The sequence below is a fragment of the Capricornis sumatraensis genome, chromosome 10, assembly GCF_032405125.1.
Source record: "Capricornis sumatraensis isolate serow.1 chromosome 10, serow.2, whole genome shotgun sequence".
Classification (NCBI taxonomy): Eukaryota; Metazoa; Chordata; class Mammalia; order Artiodactyla; family Bovidae; genus Capricornis; species Capricornis sumatraensis.
Window position 1 is genome coordinate 34,587,969 of NC_091078.1, and position 17,487 is coordinate 34,605,455.

The window sequence follows — 17,487 nt, forward strand, 5'->3', positions numbered from 1 at the left end:
ATGGACCAAACTGATCATTTCTAGTCAAGGAAGAGTGATACTGTATGCCAGAAAGGAAAAAAAGTGAATAAAATCCATACATAATGGGGCAGAAGCATGACACAGAGAATTTGAAGAAAAAAATTAGAACCAAAATAGAGGATACTTCTTCAGACCATGCAGATATCTAGAGCAAAACTCAAAACTAGCAATGAGGATTCATAAGCATAAAGTTTACATGGGGTACTTCTCACCACCACCATCTGCTGGAAATTTCATTCTGCAAAACAAGTACATTGCATATCTTTTCCACTTGCCTTGCTGGTTATGTCACTCCTCAGAAGACAGAGGATGCAAAAAGAAATTTTCAGGTTGAATTTCAAACTGAAATCCATTTTGGATGGATTTGGATGAGGCAGAAGAGAGAAATTTCATAACGAAGTGACCATTGCATTTTATAATTTTAACCAATGAAGAATGAAACACTAGGTATAACTTAATGTGTACCTTTCAATAAATTAGTAAGAGCAAGAAGAGAAAAAGTTTTTGTTAGCCAGAAACTCAAAAGAGTGTTTACTTTATGATGGTATTATTCTAGATACTTCTACATGGTTATCTTATTTAAATTGGTAAAACCATTCCATTTGGACAGAACGGCTTGACAGTTTAGAAGGAATGATGGGATATAAAGAGACATTCTGCGAATCAAGCATGAGTGATCACAATGAGGCGAAAACGAAAGGGCAACAGCAAACCAACATGGATGAACTGGAAATTTTCTAAAATGTTCACAAGAAGAGATATATATGATAGAAGGAGGGTGTTGGGAAGATTCAAAAAAACCACACACATTAACCCAAGGTTTAAAATAAAGTGTGGCTTGAAGAATACAAAGATTTAAAATGAATTTTAAACATGCAGCCAAAGGAAGGAGAAGAAGGAATACTAAGTTATGACTTAGTGCAGAAACTGTAGTAATAATAAGAGAAAGTGCAGAACTACTCATCAGCTTAACCCTCATTGCTCATTAACTCATTAACTCTTTGCTTCAGACTTAACCCCCAAAGAGAAGTGATTTTTAAATGTGAAAATTACCTACCCAAGAGAAATGAAAACTAAGACCCCAATGAAATGTCATGCCACATCCACCTGGTTGACAAAAATTAGTGAAGCATAAAATATCAAATATTGGAGAAGATATGTATCACCAGAATCTCTCTTAAATGTAGCAAGGAGGAATGTAATTTGGGGCAGTAACTTTGGAAGTTGGTTGGGCATCTCAAATTTAACATTCATACATCCTATGATCCATGGCTTTTGGACGTGAAGAAGAATAGGCATTTCAAGCCCATTTTCACATCAGCAAAAAAAAAGAGATTCAACAGAAAAGGTTACAAACAAAAAGGTAAATGGATAAGCTATGGAGTAGTTGCACAAGGGAATATAAGTCAAATCAAATGATCTCCAGTACACACAAGAGTATAGATGTATCTTGGAAAACAACAGTAAAACTATTAAGTACCCAAACTTTATACATAGCATCATGCCCTTTTGTTTTCTTTTTTTAATTTATTATTATTATTATTTTTTTACTTTACAATATTATATTGGTTTTGCCACACATCAACATGGAAGCAACCTAGCTGTCCATCAGCAGATGAATGGATAAGAAAGCTGTGGTACACATCATGCCCTTTTAAAAGTTAAAACAACTAAAATCTTTAAAAATACATAATTATATATATATATTTATATACACACATATATATAAAATGCATGTTTACATGTAATAGGGCTTTCTCAGGTGGCTCAAGGATAAAGAATCTACTTGCCAGTGCCAGGGACACAGGAGATGTGGGTTCAGTCCCTGGGTTGGGAAGATCCTTTGGAGGAGGAAATATCTACTCACTCCAGTATTCTTGCCTGGAGAATCCCATGGACAGAGCAGCCTGGTGGGCTACAGTCCACAGGGTCTCAGAGAGTCGGACACGACTGAGTAACTGACAATGCACACATGTATCATATATATAGTAATAAATCCATATAACTAATGAAAACTATGTAAAGCTCCTCTGTCCATGGAATTCTCCAGGCAAGAATACTGGAATGGGTAGTCATTTTCTTTCCAGGGAGTCTTCCCAACCCAAGGATCAAACCTGGATCTCCCACATTGCAGGTAAATTCTTTACTGTCTGAGTCTCCATGGAAGCCCCCAAAGGAAAGCAAGGTTATCTTGAACAAGGGATACAAGATGATGATTTCCTCATATGGGGAGGCAGGGTATGGGTTAAAGAGAGAACCATTTTAATTAAGGTAGGCAATTATCAAGGTCTTAGCTTTTCTTGTGAGTAGGGAGTTTATGGGTAGTTACTACATTGTTAGAAATTGCTAAGTAACTACCAATAATGGGAACTTCCCTGCTATTCTAGTGTTTCCAATGCAGGGGGCGTGGGTTCAACCCCTATTCAGGGAACTAAGATCTCACATACCATGCAGTGCTGATGGGTAGAGAGGGATTAAAAAAAAAAGGAGTCAATAATGGGAGTGTATCATGGATCCAGAGTTCTGGTTAACCCAATTCTGGGCTTCAATTAAAAAAATAAAAAATGAAAACTGAAATTTTAGAAAAACAATTAAGATGTGAATGCTGCCATCATAAAGTCCTACAATACTGAAGAAAGACAGGATGACATAAGTCTTTTGAATAGAGTTCAAGTGTCAAATTCATGTCAAAAATCATCATACATGAATGTAAAATGACCACTAGTAAATTCTGAGAAACCATGATGTCCAAGAGAAATTTTCAGACTCCTGGGATGCTGGCTATCAAAGTGAAGAAAGGCAGCGTCCTGAAACTACTAACTCAATAGTTTGATGTGAATCACCAAAACTAGCAACTTAGGGAGACACTGGGATAGCACACTTACCAAGTCTGTGGGTAACATAAATGTAAAGAGATACTTAACACTGGATGAAAGAACTGAACTTTAAAACTATTTTGGCCTTGGACAATGGTTCAGCTCCAATTAGAGAACGGATGATTTAACTAAAGCCTACATCAACTGACAAAATAGAGATATGTATGATAAACCTCAAAAGAAATTCATAAATGACCTGGAATTGAAGCTCACAATGAGAGAAAAAATGCAACCTGGCTGTCAAAAAACTAGTGAGTTCTTACAATTTCTTGTAAATGCATAGAATCCCAGGGCAGAATAAGCCAGGATAAAGTCCCACTGTGCTCTCCACAGGTAAACGTCATAGCCAGCACAGTGTGTTCAAATAATTTCTAGGGGCACACATCTTGATAACTGATTGAGAGAAGAATGAAGTGATGAAAGCTGGCATTCCTCGGATACATCAAACAATAAATGGAAAGAGATTAATTTTGATGGGAAAATCTTGAAGAAGTGAGCATCAACAAATATTTGATCATTTCTCAAAAGAGATAAGATTTAACTGTAGGATGCAACCAGGACAATTGTGGGGGCTGACTCTTCTCCCATCACAAGGAAGAATTTGAAGTATCAGGAATCTACTCTCAAAACAGGAGCCTTTCCCTTTCCAGACCTCTTGCTCATTGCTTCTTCAGCTGAAAGGAAAACAATCCATGGACTACTTTACAATCCCCTTACTTATCAGTTCCCTCTTGTCTCATTTCCTTATTTGTCTTATTCAGAATCCAAGATCGAACGCCTCAGCCACTCTCATAATGACAGAAAAAACCCCTATGATCCTCTGTCCTTCAGCAACAGTCTGGTAAAAATTGCCATCCTTGATGAATCTAACTTCTTGCCTTCTCTGACTCTGCATTTGGTTCTGGGAACTGCTAGGGAAAAGCCACACAACCAGGAAGACTGGTACTGCCCAAATTCATAAAAACCGACATCAATGAGGCTTTGCACACTGTCTGGGGGTTCCATTTTAGTTTCTAGTCAATACTCAGTACCAACTTCCATAGAAGGAAATGTCTTTCCTCTTTCATCTGTTAATCAAGTGTTTCTAAAAAAATTATCTTATTGAAGGATAGTTGATTTACAATGTTGTATTAGTTTCTGGTGTATAGCAAAGTGATTCAGTTATACACACATGGCTCCCCAGGTGGTGCTAGTGGTAAAGAACTTGCCTGCCAGTGCAGCAGACGTAAGAGACAAGGATTCGATCCCTGGGTGGGGAAGATCCCCTAGAGAAGGGCATGGCAGCCCACTCCAGTATTCTTGCCTGGAGCATCCCATGGACAGAGGAGCCTGGCATGCTACAGTTCACGGGGTCGCAAAGAGCTGGACATGACTCAAGTGACTTAATACAACTATCCCAAACTCCCAATCCATCCTTCTACTTTCCTGAAAACCACAAGTCTGTTTACTATGCCTGTGAATCTGTTTCTGTTTTATAGATAAGTTCTCTGTGTCATATTTTAGATTCCATATATAAGCAATATCATACAGTATTTGCCTTTCTCTTTCTGACTTACTTAGTATGATAATCTCTAATCCTATTTTATAATTCCATCTAGATGTTTATCACCTTGTATCTTTCGCCCCCTTCTCAGTCTTCTCAATAAAGAGACTTACGCCACATCTACTCACATGGAAATCTCTACTTCCCCACAATACACACTTGGACCATCCATGTTCCCTCAAAATTCTCTGCAATTACTCTCATCATGGTCACATGATGTCCATGGAATAAATCCTGGGGAATCTTCAATCCTTATGTTCAGTCCCTCAGCAGAGTAAGACCTTGTTGACCACACATTTCAACAGTTCCTATGTATGCTCACACTTAAGATTCTCTCCTATTTTTCCGGGGAGAAGTCCTTTTGTTCTAGCCGTCTCTTAAGCATTCATGTCTTTAAAGGCTTGGTCCTATGCTGACTGTTCTTCTCATGCTTCCTTTTCTGCCTAAGCAAGATTATGTACTACTGTGGCTTCAGTTTCCTTCTAATGCTGACAAATAACAAAGCTATGTTTATAAGGCTTCCATGAGATACAGAATGTCAGAAATGACTATCTTACCACACACTGGACATTTCCGCTTAGATGTCTCACAGGCTTCTTTAACAAACATGTAGAAAATTTAATTTGCCATCTTGCCTCTTCACTCTAGGCCTGCATTGATTCTGGTGCTCCCCACCTTAGCATATGGTAGTGCTGTCAACTCAGATGCCCAACTCAGAAGCCTCAGAGAAACCTGACTCCTTTTTATACTCATCGCCTCATTCATCTCCTTGTTCTAAGATTAAATGAAATAAGCACCCAGTAAATACTTAGCTATTACTATTTTTGCATGGTCAACTCATCATTCAACACGCAAGGACTTCCTTAAAACTCAGCGCTATGCAGCCTGCTCCATATACCCCTAATTGCTCCTTTACCATTAAACTTGTCAGCATTTTTTGGGTAATCATTTGTTCAGTTTGCCCTTTCCATCAGATGATGAACTCTAAGAAGACAGGATGTGTGTATTTCTCTCTGATTCACCATGTTATCTCCAGTATCTTGATGCCCAGTGAATATTTGTTGAATGAATGAATGTTTGGAAAATTAGTGAGATGCCCATAAATAAAATGTTAAGTGAAGAAACAATTATTATCTGTCAAAAAAGTTAGAACAGATATTCAAACAACAAGTGAAAAGTTGAGATTAATGCCCTTAAGTTTTCTAAAATTTAACAATATTTTATTTTAATTGAGAAATATGTAGATTTTTTAATATTTTACCATTAAAATCAAGACATTTATTTACCTTTGCCATAATATCTGCATAAGCCATATATAAAAAATCTTCCTCCAGTTTGCTATGAAAAATAAGAAAAAAACAACAGTTTTTAAGTAGGTTACATGAAAAATTACCATCACTATATATAATAACCTTCTTTCAACAAGTGTGTCTTTTTCTAAATGAAACAAACACAAAACTTAGAGCAATCATTCAAAAACATTGTAGAATCAGAAAGCAAAGATATTAGACTTCCTCAAGAGTTGGCCCCATCTTACGTTACAGTATAATATAATAAATGTTTGTGTATAAATAAACAACTTACTGATTTACACGCAAATGTAGTAACATTAATATTATCTTAAAAATACAAACATTGAAACAAAAAAATTTACGTGATGTCAGGTATCTTGACAGCAGAAGTGATATCTGACATTTTTTGGAAAGACTCCCCAAATTATTACATGACTACATAGTGAAAAAATATTATGGTCATAAAGATTCTTAAAAATTAAGACAGGTTAAAATCTATTTATTATCTTCTTTTGAAAAAGCATGAAAATCACTAATTCACTGAAGAAAGACTTCCATCAAAAAATTCCTAATGTTTGCAAAATTATCTTAGCAGTTTTAAACTTACAGCCATCAGAAAAGTCCACTTATGAGAAATACCTCATTACCTGACAATGCCAGACAGGGAGCTGCTCTATGCTTAGGGATGAGATGGTTTTGTTAGTTAGAAAATAATAAGAGAGAGAGAGAGAGAGAAATAGTGAGAGAAAGATGGATCACATTAGCTAACAGGGAGAAATGTACATTATTATGACATGCACAGAGGTCAGATGAACTCATCAAGACTCATGTGAACAGGGATTTTTAATTAAATTCTTTTCCTGCTTTGCCTAGGGCAAAGCTGGCTTTCCTTCCCAAGACAGGGAAGCTGATGAAGGTTTTGAAACCTCTTCAAGGTCTCATCTACGGAATGAATCTACGCCATGCCCCTATAATGGGCAGATGCTGGCACACTTTAATTATCAAGCCTATGAATGCATTTCTTATTTAATTCCATAGAGGTTTTGCCCTCTGTGGTTTCAATGAATTCAAAAGAACAAGAACCAAGAAAAATGGAGAAGGCCTTTAAAACAGATCTCAAAGAAACTTTGCATCGAGGGGATGGCTTAGCCATCTCCTCAAGTTTCCTAACACTCACTGCACACTGGAGATAATCAATCCAGGAAATTTGGGGTTACCAGTGGTCTCCAACACATTTGGTATTGAAATTTACTTTGGGCTCTTTTGTTGTAATTTCTAAAGGACATTTGTGATAAGGAGAAGATTATAAGAAGATTCAGAATCAACGCAACCAGCTAATTGCAATATTGTTAAAAGAATTAGAGCTAGGTAAATATTAATATTTGATAGGTAAATATTAAAGTCTGAAGTTGAACGAGTGTTGGTTCATACATGTATACCAGACTGGTCCTGTGAAGTGAAGTGAAATGAAACTCGTTCAGTCATGTCCAACTCTTTGCAACCCCATGGACTGTAGTCCATGGAATTCTGCAGGCCAGAATACTGGAGTAGGTAGCCGTCTCCTTCTCCAGGGGATCTTCCCAACCAACTTTGAACAATTTTCTCTCCTCTCAAGAAGAAGATGAAATTGAAACATGAACATGTGACGAACAGAACACTCAGACATGGGTTTCTGTTTGTTCCTCCTATGTCTCCTGTGAACTCCCCAACCATACCATTTCTCCGTTAAAGCTGTTCGACTAAACAGAAGGATCAGCTGATGAAGAGGATCAACCCTCTTAGTTCCTTCATCTTCTTCTGGAGGTTCTGCTCCAGGTTTCTACAAAAAAGTCAAATTCATAAAATTTCACATTAAGGTGAAATGTTCACTCAAACCCAAGAGCTCTACGAAGGCTTGGAATAGCAAATAAAAAGAAAGCCTTTTTCTTCCCATTGTGGTGCATGTCTGTGTCTATGTTATATGCATTGTACCTGGACATGTGTATTATATTATCAGTGCAAAAGTATACAGTTTTAAAGAAGAAAGTTGGGACTTCTATGGTAGTCCAGTGGTTAAGGCTCTGCACTCCCAATACAGGGGACATGAGTTTGATCCCCGGTTAGGGAACTAAGATCTCACACGCCACACAGCACAGCCAAATAAAACAAAAAAATAAAATAAAATTTTAATTTAAAAAGTTGTTGAATAATGGGACAAAAAACACTATGGGCAAGGATGATTTATACCATTTAAAAATTCTGAATACTATTCTCATAAGCAGCATCATAACTAACTGAAAAGTGAACTGCTACATGGATTTCAGCAGCTCTAGGGAAATCTCAAATACAAAAAAATTGCAGTAAAATGCTGTCACTCCATGTATAAAAATTTAGTGCACCTAGCAAGGCAAACTGTTTTATCAAATGAAATATTTCTGTTGCCTACGTAGAGAGAGATAGGTAAAGAACGCTGAATGAGTTAATATTTGAACCACTTACATGTTATTCTCATTTTCACTTTTAAAACTTAAAAAAAGTAATTTCATTTATTGAACATTTACCATAAAGAAAATTATTAAGCATTTTTTACTGACTCGAGAATGAATTAATCCTGAATGAATGACTAATGAATTTTGTATCTCTATTAGACTTACACATTCAAACTAATATTCTTTCTATGTAAGTGATGTTCTTTCTTGGATTTAAGGCTTAATGTTGCAGCTAGTATGGTAAATCTACAAGGTTAAAATATTCTAATATTCTAACGGTTTGATTCCAAAGAAAAATGAAACTCACTTAAAATATATATGATCATTGTACAGCAAAAACTAACACAACAGTGTAAATCAACTATACTCCAATAAAAATAACTAAATAAAATATATGGGAATAATCAGGGTTAAGGTTTTATGAATTAGATTAGTTTGTCCATTACATTCCCTGATTATTTGTGTGTTTTTTCAAAAAAAACTTTAGACCAAAGTTTTAACTTTGGAATTATGGAGCCTCTCAGTCTACAAAATGCAGTGGAACTACATGCTTGTAAATTTTCCTGAGAAGGTGGTTCTTGATCAAATTTTTATATAGATCCACAGCTTATAAAAAAAATTGAGACAATGGCTCCCCTGAGTGAAGCTTTCTCAGTAGCACAAGCCTCCTTATCAGCATGGTTGGATGAAAAATTCTACTTCTGCGTTTATTCTATATCTGCTGTGACTTTCTGCTCTTCCTGCATCCAATCCCTGCATATGTTTAGCAACCAGCCACTTTTCATTGGCTTTTGTTAAGCCTCAACTTATTTTTGGTGAATCATTCTTTATGGTTCAGCTTTGATAGTTCTATCCTGGTTCTGTGGTGTTTGAAGTTCCTTTGAGGAATAATTTAAAAGAACAATAGAGTCAAATTTTACTTAAATTCTGAATTACTAGCAGTTGATGAGATCTCTTTGAAATAAGAAGAGTGAATTTTCCCTAAACATTGCACGCAGTAACAATTCAGAATAAAGTTTCCTAAGCCCCACAGGCTGCAATAATGTTTCCTCTTTAATGCTGTAAGATAAATGGCTCACACCAATGTTATTCCACCAAGCCCAGACCTTCTTTCATCTTTTAACCCAGTAAAAACATACCGCTAAGTCTTCTATCAATTTATCTTCAAAGTAATGTTCTTCGGTTTCAATCCAAGACTTTTCATATCCCTGAAGAAAGAGATTGACAGCCCGATGCCTAAAAGGTAAGCATAATTTCAAGAGCTTTTTAAAAAATAAATTGAAAAGGCACTCAGTAGCACTTAATCACTGGATTATCTGTGCACTAAAAGAATAAATAGAAATAAACTTTCCAATCTCAACTGGAGAGGCAAGACATTGCAGTAGATAGAGAGAGCTTTCTCAGATCACACACTGACCTGGATTCAGTTATTTCTAAGTTTTGTAACATTGGTCAAGATATCCAACTTTGTCACCTTCTCTCATTTATAAAACTAGGATAACCCCATCTATGCTTCAGTTTTGTGAGACTCAAACTGAGATAAAGAAGATAAAACATGTTGGATAGATGCTCATTACATGGTAGCTCTTATGACATAAAATGGCTCTGGATAAACAGTTGTGAGCATCAAGAGAGGAATTATTCAGTCTCCCTGTTAACATCAGATACAGCCTCTGAGGATTACAAAACTAAACGTATTAAGGGAACTTTATGGGCGTATATACCCAAAGATTAAATCCTAGAATACTGATGAAAATAGTTGCCTATGAAATAAAGAAGACCAGTAAAGACTAAAAGAATAAGTAAACTCATCTTGAAATTGATGTGATATATGGCTAAGGTTCCACTCTAAGAAAGTCACATCAATAAGGGAACATAAGAGCATACCAGACGTGTTAAAATGAGATGGTGCCACTGTAGAGTGGAATGCTACAACATTAACAGTATCAAAGGTAGACTAAGGAATCATGAGACATAAACTTCCGTTTATGAAGGGCCTTGAAATCCAGGGAGAAGAACTGACCAGGCACCTGGAATGGCCAGAACTCACCATCAATTCTTGTACAAGAGAGAAGCTCAACTCTACTGGTACATCAGAATCCCCTGGGGAGCTTTTACACAGTACATATGCTAAGCCCTCAGATATTCTGATTCAACAGGTTGAGGCTTGGATATTCCTCAAATGAATCTGAGTGTATTTCCTTAAAGTACCAGGTCTGAGAACCACTGGAATAAGGAATACAATTTTGAATAGGGTTATATCAGAGAAAGTGGAATAGCAGACTCTGCTGTATTATAGAAACTAACTTGTAATTTGCTAGTTGATGGAACTGGATGTTGAGTCAATAAAGTGAGTTGAAGAGGAACCATGAAGGGTAATGCATCTGCATTATTCCCGTAAGTTAGTTCCCTATCAATTCTTTTCCCCAAAGATGAAATAATCACAAAAGTAACAAACAATGATTAACATTATGTTATGTTCAGTTCTAAGCATTCTGTCTACCTCGACCCATTAAATAATCTAAACAACTCTATGAGCCAAACCTTATGGTACAGTTGAGAAAACTACAACAAAGTCAGGAAAGAACCTTGACCAAAATCATGCACTCAGAAGCTGTGAGGTCAGGATTCAAATCAAGGCAGTCTGACCCCAAAGACTGGTTCCTGATTACTCTGAAAGTGAAAGTTGCTTAGTTGTGTCCAATTCTTTGCAACGCCATGGACTAGACAGTCCATGGAATTCTCCAGGCCAGAATACTGGAGTGGGTAGCCTTTCTCTTATTCAGGGGATCTTCTCAACCCGGGATGGAACCTAGGTCTCCTGCATTGCAGGTGGATTCTTTACCAGCTGAGCCACCAGGGAAGCCTAAGAATACTGGAGTGGATAGCCTATCCCTTCTCCAGAGGAACTTCCCAACCCAGGAATTGAACCAGGGTCTCCTGCATTGCAGGCAGCTTCCTTACCAGCTGAGCTATTAGGGAAGCTGATTTCTCTGTCCTGCCTCAAATATGTGAGCAGATCCTCCTAATTATGTAAAGTAACAGATAACAAACTTATAGTTACCAAAGGGAAAAGGCTGGGGAGGGATAAGTTAGGAGTCTGAAATCAACATATATATGCTATTATATAGAAAACAGATAACCAGCAAGGACCTACTGTATAGCACAGCATCTATCTACTCAATACTTTCATAACCTATATAGGAAAAAAATCTGAAAAAGAAAAGATAAATGTATAAATCATTTTACTGTACATCTAAAGCACAACTATACTTCAATAAAAAAGTAAACTCTATTTAATAATGACATTACAGGCCAATGAGAATAACCAACAAGGAAAAATGAAGTTAAGCATTACACAGAAGAGGCAATGAATCTCCTTTATCCTTCCTTGGACTACTATAACCATGTCAAGGTATATGTTAGCCTCCTATCACATCTTAGAGGAAGAGTAATTTTAATCTATTACCAACATTAAAGAAATTCTGACCTCGGCAGATTATATAAAGGAGCCATCCGGAAGCAGGCAACCACGGCACGTTTCCTCTGCTTAGAGAGCAGTTTGTGCCACACGGCCTTTTTCGATCTCTGAGGATGCTCAACCTGAGGTAGAAAGACAGAGACATACGTATTTAACCCCCCAAACATCTTCAGGAACATAGTACTAAACAGCTGTACCTTTTAGCTAAAAACTTTTAGACTTTCAATTTTCCAAAAGTATCTTACAATTATTATGAAAATATCTTCAAGTTACCCAATGCTACATTTGAAATAGTTTCAGATGTTATGTATTTTCCTTAGAAAAAACATCATATTTTCCCAACAATGTGTACTTTCGAAGCTATATCATTTTTAAAAACCAAAGAAATATGAAGCGATCCTATAAGAAATAATTTTGCATCCTTTTAAAAATTCAGTTTTGGTGCCAAAACATAAGTAAAGAAAAATTAACCTATCCTGGCTTATGCATTTTCACTAATTTTATCCTAAGAGCTACAACAGTAAATATAAACAGATGCAGTTAAAGAAAATTCTAACGAAGTCTACTGTTTCTTAATATATTTAATAAGATGGAGAGAAGATGACAAGTCTTCGTGAACACATTAGTAGAAGTGAGTAAAAGAATTTAATTTTACAAAAATGTTAAACTATATAATTATTTTGTTAGATAGGGACAAATAAGAATTTATAAGTTGCAGTAAATGATGCAAGCAAGCTATGTGTTTAGCTAATGGCATTTGGAATTTCAAGGAAGAGATTAATCATAAGTATTAGAGAGAAAAAAATCCCAACATGGAATTCTACATTCATTAGTAATTTCTAGGCAATTGAACACTGTACTTCCCAGATTGTAATATCTCCGGCGCATACTTGTAGATTTCTGGAAGAAATAAAAATGTTATGTTAGCTAAAAAAAAGTAAAACTAAAGGCATTATCCTTTGCAGTAAAGCGTCAAAATATGAATGTAATACTAATGCCTGAAGAAAACATTTAGAATGTTTGGATAACAGTGGTTTGGAAATTTTAAAAAAGCAATTTGTGTAATTTAAAGCACTTATTTCTGTGATCCTCTTTCCTCTATAAGATCAAGAAACACTTTCTGATAACTATCCAGTTAGTTCAGTTTTCTTCTTGGTTAAGTTAAGCAAAACAAAACATTGTTAAGACAGTGTAGGTGAAAACAGAATCAAGGATAATGCTATTCACCGAGAATAAGGCATTATGATCAACGTGGGAAACACTCAACAAATATAATTAAGTACCTAAGCACTGATGAACGTGCTAGAAAAGGTCTCCACTGTCATGAAGGCTGCCATTTGGCAGAGCATTTTAATACCCAAAGGAAAGACCTTAAATAGTGAATTTTCCTATAAATGAAGCAAATAGATGTTGGTAAGATCTGTGATCCAAAAGTGAACATCAAGTTGTGTCTTGCAACTGTTTGAATGTCTGGCTGTGCTGATGCGTTAGCTTGTCTCGTGTTTGAGTATTAGAAAATCCCAAAGAGACAGCTCACTCTTCTGAGAAAGATGACCAGACGTACAGCACAAAAAGTCACTTGCACAGGTCACTGGCATTTGAGATAAATTAAGTCTTTCCTGTGCACCCACTGCTTTTGCAAGTGAAAATATTGTTTAGCAAGTGAAAATATTCTTAGCAAACTATTCTATGATTCACAAATTAACATAAGAATAGAGAGATGAAAGGAATGGATTCTGCACACAGATATTTCCCACTCTGTTCTGTTTTTTGATAATTCATGAGTTCTTTTATTCATATTCTTAACACTTTGAAGAATACTTGGCCATTAAAATCTGACCTGCTTACCTTTTCCTAGATATTCACACATCTTAAAGATTTACACAGGGATCACCCTCATCACAGTTAGAGAAAGTCAGGGTTCCTTTTAGTCTCTCTCTTCAGTAATTCTGTATCCTAGCACATCTAAATCATTACTTAGTTATCTATGTGTCTGTATCCGCTCCTAGAGCACCAGCCACTTGAGTTGAGCGACAGAAGTCAACCCCCAGGACCTGCAGAGTACAATGCTGTCACACTGTAGTGCACACAATATTCATGGGGTCGATAGTTGCTCAGTAAAGTGAATCTCATTACTGTGCAAATGATATCATTCATTATTTCACATGTGTTTATGAATATATAACATAAGACTATAATAAAACATAGTTAGAGTTCAATAAATTTCATTTAATGTATCTAAAAGTCATTCAAGCAAACTTAGATATGTGCAGGAAAACCAGGAAGAATTAAAAACTCATGAGAGAGTAATGCCATTTAATTGGTGATGCTAGTGGTAAAGAACCTGCCTGCCAATGCAGGAGAGACAAGAGATGCAGGTTCGATCCCTGGGTCAGGAAGATCCCCTGGAGAAGGGAATGGCTACCCACTCCAGTATTCTTGCCTGGAGAATCCCAAGGACAGAGAAGCCTGGCAGGCTACAGTCCAAAGGGTCACAAAGAGTCAGACACAACTGAAGAGACTTAGCATGCACAGGCATATGTAGCACAGTCTTCTTTAATATGCATATCATTTCAGATATACAATTCTATGACTTTCTTTTAGCTTTTCGATTTTTAAAAATTTTTGGTCAAGCTGCTTGGCATGTGGGATCCTGGTTCCCCAACCAGGAACAGAACCTGTGCCCCTTCAAATAAAGTACAGTGTCTCAACCACTGGACCACCAGGGAATCCTCTATGACCCTATATATCACTTAACATTTCATTATTTCAGATCTTGTCATCTGCTGATATATGATTATTTATATTTAATATTTCATGACAATATTTAGGGAAACATTGTCTAAATAATATTAAATAAGTCTTGAACTGAACTGAATATTTAATATTAATAAAGAAATAAAGTTGCCTAAATAATATTCTATTATCATATTATGTTATTAATATTACAGTGTTACACAGTGTGAATACATATTAACAGTCATATGGCATAAGAGTATCCTAGCTTAATTTCATCAGGTATGGTGATAAATTGCATGGCTTTTGAGAAGTTATTTGATTTCAGTAAACAAGAAGGAAATTAACAGATACTGCATTAGGTGATATCTTTAGTTATTTAACTTGCTAGGGCAGAGATAGGAGATCATGAGATAAAATAGGAATCAAAGAAATATATTTATTATTGCAGGAACTGGGGGAGCCTGGTGGGCTGCCGTCTATGGGGTCACACAGAGTTGGACACGACTGAAGCGACTTAGCAGCAGCAGCCGTGTGTTCTACAAAACATTCAGATAACAATATCCTGAGATGATACAGGGCATTTTATTATTTTATGTTTAATGTAAAATAACTGCCCCTCCATGTCAGGCAGGTACTGTCATGGAGACCCAGTGACAGTACACTTTTGAGTTTGCACTAAACACCTTCAGTCTGGTGTTGGTTGGTTGAATGGGTCTCATGAGAAACAGAGAAAGTCTCTGTGTTACAGATGTTGTACGTAAGCTAGAAGATTCCTTATACAGAAACACAATCCACCAACTGATAACATTTCAGATATTATTGGTTTGGGAATTCTTGAGCAAAGGTAATAAGAAAATAAGACACACAGTAAGCTTTGTAGTTTACAATAGAAAACAACTGAAAAATGACAGAAAACATTATTCTCACATGGTTTTAATATCAATGCATTGCTGCTGCTGCTGCTGCATCGCTTCAGTCGTGTCCAACTCTGTGCGACCCCAGATTCGGCAGCTCACCAGGCTCCCCCGTCCCTGGGATTCTCCAGGCAAGAACACTGGAGTGGGTTGCCATTTCCTTCTCCAGTGTATGAAAGTGAAAAGTGAAAGTGAAGTCGCTCAGTCGTGTCCGACTCTTAGCAACCCCATGGTCTGCAGCCTACCAGGCTCCTCCGTCCATGGGATTTCCCTTTTTGCTCTTCTCTAAATGTAATGTATTGCTGATCCTGAGAAAAATCAGCTCAAAAATATTAAAATGAAGGGTTAAACAAGTGACCTTAAATTCAAATATGAGACCAGGGAACGACAGTATCTCAAATATGTTGCTTTGAGCAGTAATACAGGTAAAAAACATTTGAAGTCAGGAGTAACTCCTCAAATTTTTGTTAGAATAGTTTAAAATTAAGTATATAATCCTAATTATCTGTTTAATTTTAGAAATATTTTGGAAAAGACAATAAAACAGAGGCCTTGATCTCCCTCAATACATTATCTATCGATGGTTACAAAAATTATAAGCTTGGAAATAGTGTTGATTATATACTAAGCACTCCTGAGTCACAGATTATTTTTTACGAACATGCTGAACACGTATGCTTTTTGGTTCACAAGTTAGCACACGTCCTTTAAAAAAACATTCTTAGAAGGTTAATGCAACTGTGACTGAATCAACACAAAAGCTAACCTGTTCAAGATGAAAAAGTACATTTGCTATATCCAAGACCCTTTCCACTGTCTTCTCAGGATCTGAAGTGTCTTCTGTCCTATTGGGTAAGTCTTTGTAAAGAGCCATTTGCCATCTAAGAGCAGGATCTTCCAACTGTAGAAAAAAGAAAACCGTTCAAAAAATCCAGAGGAAAGAGAGGAACACCCACTTCTGAAGAGTCAATCTATAGCTACGTATAAAGCACAGGCATAGGGTGAAAACATGATGCAGAGATCAAGACAGAAGTATCTTGTACTCATGAAACCTGTCATCTGGTGAGACAGACAGACATCAAATAAATGTTTACAATGGTACAGGGCTGCTAGGAAGAAATATAAGGTACCCGGGGGACTTAACCTAATCTGTTGTGGTTGGGAAGATCTCTCTAAACAAGTGAAGTTTCAACTAGGATTTAAGGATGAACTGAAGATCATCAGGGAAAGAAAACAGGCAAAAGCTATTTTTTTCTTTTCCTTTCACTCAAATCTGTGAAAGATCTACTTTAGAGGCAATGATATAGGATCACATTAAATGTGATCCTATAAATATGTGTCCTATAAATAAAAGGACTCAACAACAGAGCCTAGACTCACTGAAATTAAGATACCAATGAATATAAATCAATGAAGGCATATCGAATCATATTCTGATAAAGTAATCTACGGACTCTACTTTTTAATACTGCCAAATTTCTTGAGTTAAAGATATAACCAAATTCTGAAGGCTTTTTAAGAAAGATTATTTTAAACCATAGAAATGGACAAATACAAGCATCTTTCCGGGGATAGATCACTTCAAAGAAATAATTTAGAATACTATGTCATTAAAAACAGGCAAAGCAATACTTTTATGTTTCTCCTCCCATCAAATATTTCCTTTCAACATGGGAGATGGAGAATAATGAAGCAGAATTGGATCAACAACATCCAAAGCTTTACAACTCCTAGCCAGAGAAAGCAGAGCCTGAATGTTTCAAAAAAATAAACTTTTATCTAGTTGGAGACAGAATTTCGTACACTGAATGACTTGTCAACACCTACTTGTCCTTTGATAAAACAAAATGCTTTTTCCTCATGTACTCCTTTCATTTGCGGACTATTGGACTTACAGATTTTATTCTTTTAATATAAAATTACCCTCTGTTGTCCCAGGATTACCAGTCCTACAATTTTAAGAAAATGTGTTCAAGAAGGAGCTGAGAACAAAAGAACTCATTGCTTGTAAGTCCATATATATGGGGGCCCAACCCTTAGTATAAAAAGTATATAATGAAATGTCACAACGAATAAGTATTCATTATGTCTTTACTTTCAGGCTTCATTCATTGCAAGATGAAATGCTGATCATACATGTTCATCCTTCTCAG

General features: G+C 36.3%; 1 protein-coding gene across 1 annotated transcript in view; it reads right to left on the reverse strand.

The window, feature by feature from the left end:
* Positions 1 to 17,487, reverse strand: part of RYR2 (ryanodine receptor 2) — a 578,200-nt gene that overhangs the window by 110,897 nt on the left and 449,816 nt on the right. The window contains exons 74-79 of the mRNA XM_068983081.1: positions 16,101 to 16,235; positions 12,537 to 12,581; positions 11,691 to 11,803; positions 9,340 to 9,436; positions 7,448 to 7,551; positions 5,727 to 5,778 (exon numbers count right to left, since the gene is read on the reverse strand). Of these exons, the coding sequence (XP_068839182.1) occupies positions 5,727 to 5,778; positions 7,448 to 7,551; positions 9,340 to 9,436; positions 11,691 to 11,803; positions 12,537 to 12,581; positions 16,101 to 16,235 (546 nt within the window). The remainder of the gene's footprint in view (positions 1 to 5,726; positions 5,779 to 7,447; positions 7,552 to 9,339; positions 9,437 to 11,690; positions 11,804 to 12,536; positions 12,582 to 16,100; positions 16,236 to 17,487) is intronic.